The sequence below is a fragment of the Monoraphidium neglectum genome (assembly GCF_000611645.1).
Source record: "Monoraphidium neglectum strain SAG 48.87 unplaced genomic scaffold scaffold00754, whole genome shotgun sequence".
Lineage (NCBI taxonomy): Eukaryota > Viridiplantae > Chlorophyta > Chlorophyceae > Sphaeropleales > Selenastraceae > Monoraphidium > Monoraphidium neglectum.
In genome coordinates, this window is record NW_014012874.1 from 19,010 (window position 1) to 21,264 (window position 2,255).

Below are 2,255 nucleotides of genomic sequence, written 5' to 3' on the forward strand. Positions count from 1 at the left end.
GGGGTCGGGGGCAGGTGAGTCAGAACTCGGAGGGCTTGGGGTGCCGTGAGGGAGGGGGTTGACGGGTTACGCGTAGCAGCGCTGCGCTGAAGAGCAGCAGAGTGTGAGTCTGGCTAGCGTGCTATGCGGCGCGAGCGCCGGGCGCGGCGCGCCGCAGTCACTGCATTCTTCATGAACCACCGCGTCGCGGATGCGCCCGGCAGCAGGGATGCTCACCTGGTCGGGTGCTGCGAGCGCCTCGGTGTCCAGTGAATCCTCTTCCGTGCAGGAGGCCATGCTCAGCGATGATTCGCTCTCGCGGGGGCCCTTGTTCACGGCCCCCTCGGTGACAATTTTCAGCCCATCCCAAGCACCGCCTTTCAGCTCGCTCATTCCGTGACCACGATTGTTATCTGGGGTTAATATATCAACTTCGGGCACATGGGCGGCGGACGGCATGCTGCTCGTCCTGGCGCCGCTGGTGCTGATGAAGAACCGGGTGTGTTCGCACCCCGAAAAGCTTGCAGCGCGCTACGCGGTGTTGTATGTGACTTAGAAAATCAACTGCACTAACATCACTGCACTGGAGACAGGTTTGGGGCTTTGCAGTTGCTGGCACAGAGAGGAAATGCAGCAGGCAGCGCATTTCAGCACTGCAGCAGCACAGCAGCTGTCACGGCAGGCAGTTGGTGCATCCCTCCCTTCGCTATGCAAGTAAAACGAAACAATTATCTCAATAAAATTGACACCAGCACATGAAAGGCTCCCAACGGTCGTGTCACCTGCACCGAGTCTAGGTGTAACCCGTTCACTACCGAGGTCGTTCTTTGACGATAAGCGTGATGCAGGGGTGCTCAACACATATGAACGCCCACGTTATTTCCTTTTATGCTCGGTTGATATGTGCATGCCGCAGTGGGGAACTTGGCAGCCCTCTGGGGCATGGCACGACCAGATGCAGCAACCGGCTGCACTTGAAGCAGCAAACACGTGTGCAGGATCATTGGTGTGCACCTCAAAACGCATCATCGCACCACACTGCATCAGCACAGCTGCCGCTCAGAGGGCGAGCGCCCTCCGGAAGCTGCTTGGAGGGTGGCACACACCCCCAAGCATGTAGGGCGCAGAGCCCAGGACGCAGCTCCTCATTTCAAAGCACAGCTGCATGGGTCGCTCTTGTTTACAGTGGTCAACACCAAGGGGGGGGGCTGATGCCTCAGGGCTACCCCGTCAAGTTCAAAGTTTGACCAAAAAGCGATGTCGAGGAGCAAACGCTCTCGTGGACCCAATGCCGGGTGGCGCGGCGCCTGGTGACGCACGCGCCGCCTCTATGTACAGCAGGATCCGCCAGGCGGGACGGGCCCCACACGGCGGACACGGCGTCTCGCCGGCCAGCGAAGAGAGGCAAGGCGGTGCGCACAGGGGCGTGGAGGTGCGGCAGTGCAGGCGCTCGCAAAGCGGCCTGCGCGAGCGCCTCCTGCGAGTGTTCGCGATAAGCCTTCATACAGCGACTGAAAGGGCTCAAGGAGACTGAGGAGGTTCCGAAGGAATCAACAACGCGGTGCAGCCGATTCTGGGGCCGCTCGAGCAGCCATGGGAATTTCGATCGGACCGGCAGGGGGCCAGGGGCCGCGGCGAGGCGTCCGCGCGTCCAAACGCCTCGTATTCGGCGCCGCGCGCTCTGCACGTTGCGTTGCGGACGCGGAGCAGCCAACGCAGATGCTGAGCTGCGAAAGAGGCGCGAACGCGGGCCGCGGCGCGCGCGTGGGGTTCGCAAGCGTTGCCGCCGGCGCAAGGCCGCAAGGCGGCCCTGCTGCCGTGCTATTCATGGTCAACCTCCGTGTTGTCAAAAGCTCGGATATGCAGTAATTGAGCGCCGCGTCGCCTATGCACCCCCTTGTGCCCGTGGCATGCGGCGCCTGCTGGGGGGCTGCGGCCTGGCGCTTACCGAGCGCCAGACGCCCGCACGACCACGAACCCCCAACCCCCCCTGCGGCGGCCTGAAGGGGCGCGCCGCCCGCGCGGCTCAGCAGCCGGCCGCGAGGGTAAGGGGGTAGGTGGGGGTTCGCGCCGGGCGCCGGACCCGGGCCCCTGCCGTGGGCCCGGCCCCAGGCCGCATGTGCAGGCGTGCTGGCTATGTCGAGCCGCCCGGCTGAGTCGTGCCCTTGATGACTGCGGCGAGGACCTCGGGGTCGATCACTCGCGCCACGACGCCGCCGGCGCGCGTGGCCGCGTCGGCCTGGCTGAAGCTCCCGACGCGCGGCGCAGGCAGGTGG

At 64.4% G+C, this 2,255-nt stretch overlaps 1 protein-coding gene across 1 annotated transcript; it reads right to left on the reverse strand.

The window, feature by feature from the left end:
- Positions 1-19: 19 nt before the first annotated feature.
- Positions 20-372, reverse strand: MNEG_5158 (hypothetical protein; the record flags this gene model as incomplete). The annotated part of the gene is made up of 2 exons (XM_014046372.1): positions 20-34; positions 217-372. 2 exons carry the CDS (start codon positions 370-372, stop codon positions 20-22), a joined length of 171 nt encoding a protein of 56 aa, XP_013901826.1.
- Positions 373-2,255: the final 1,883 nt, after the last annotated feature.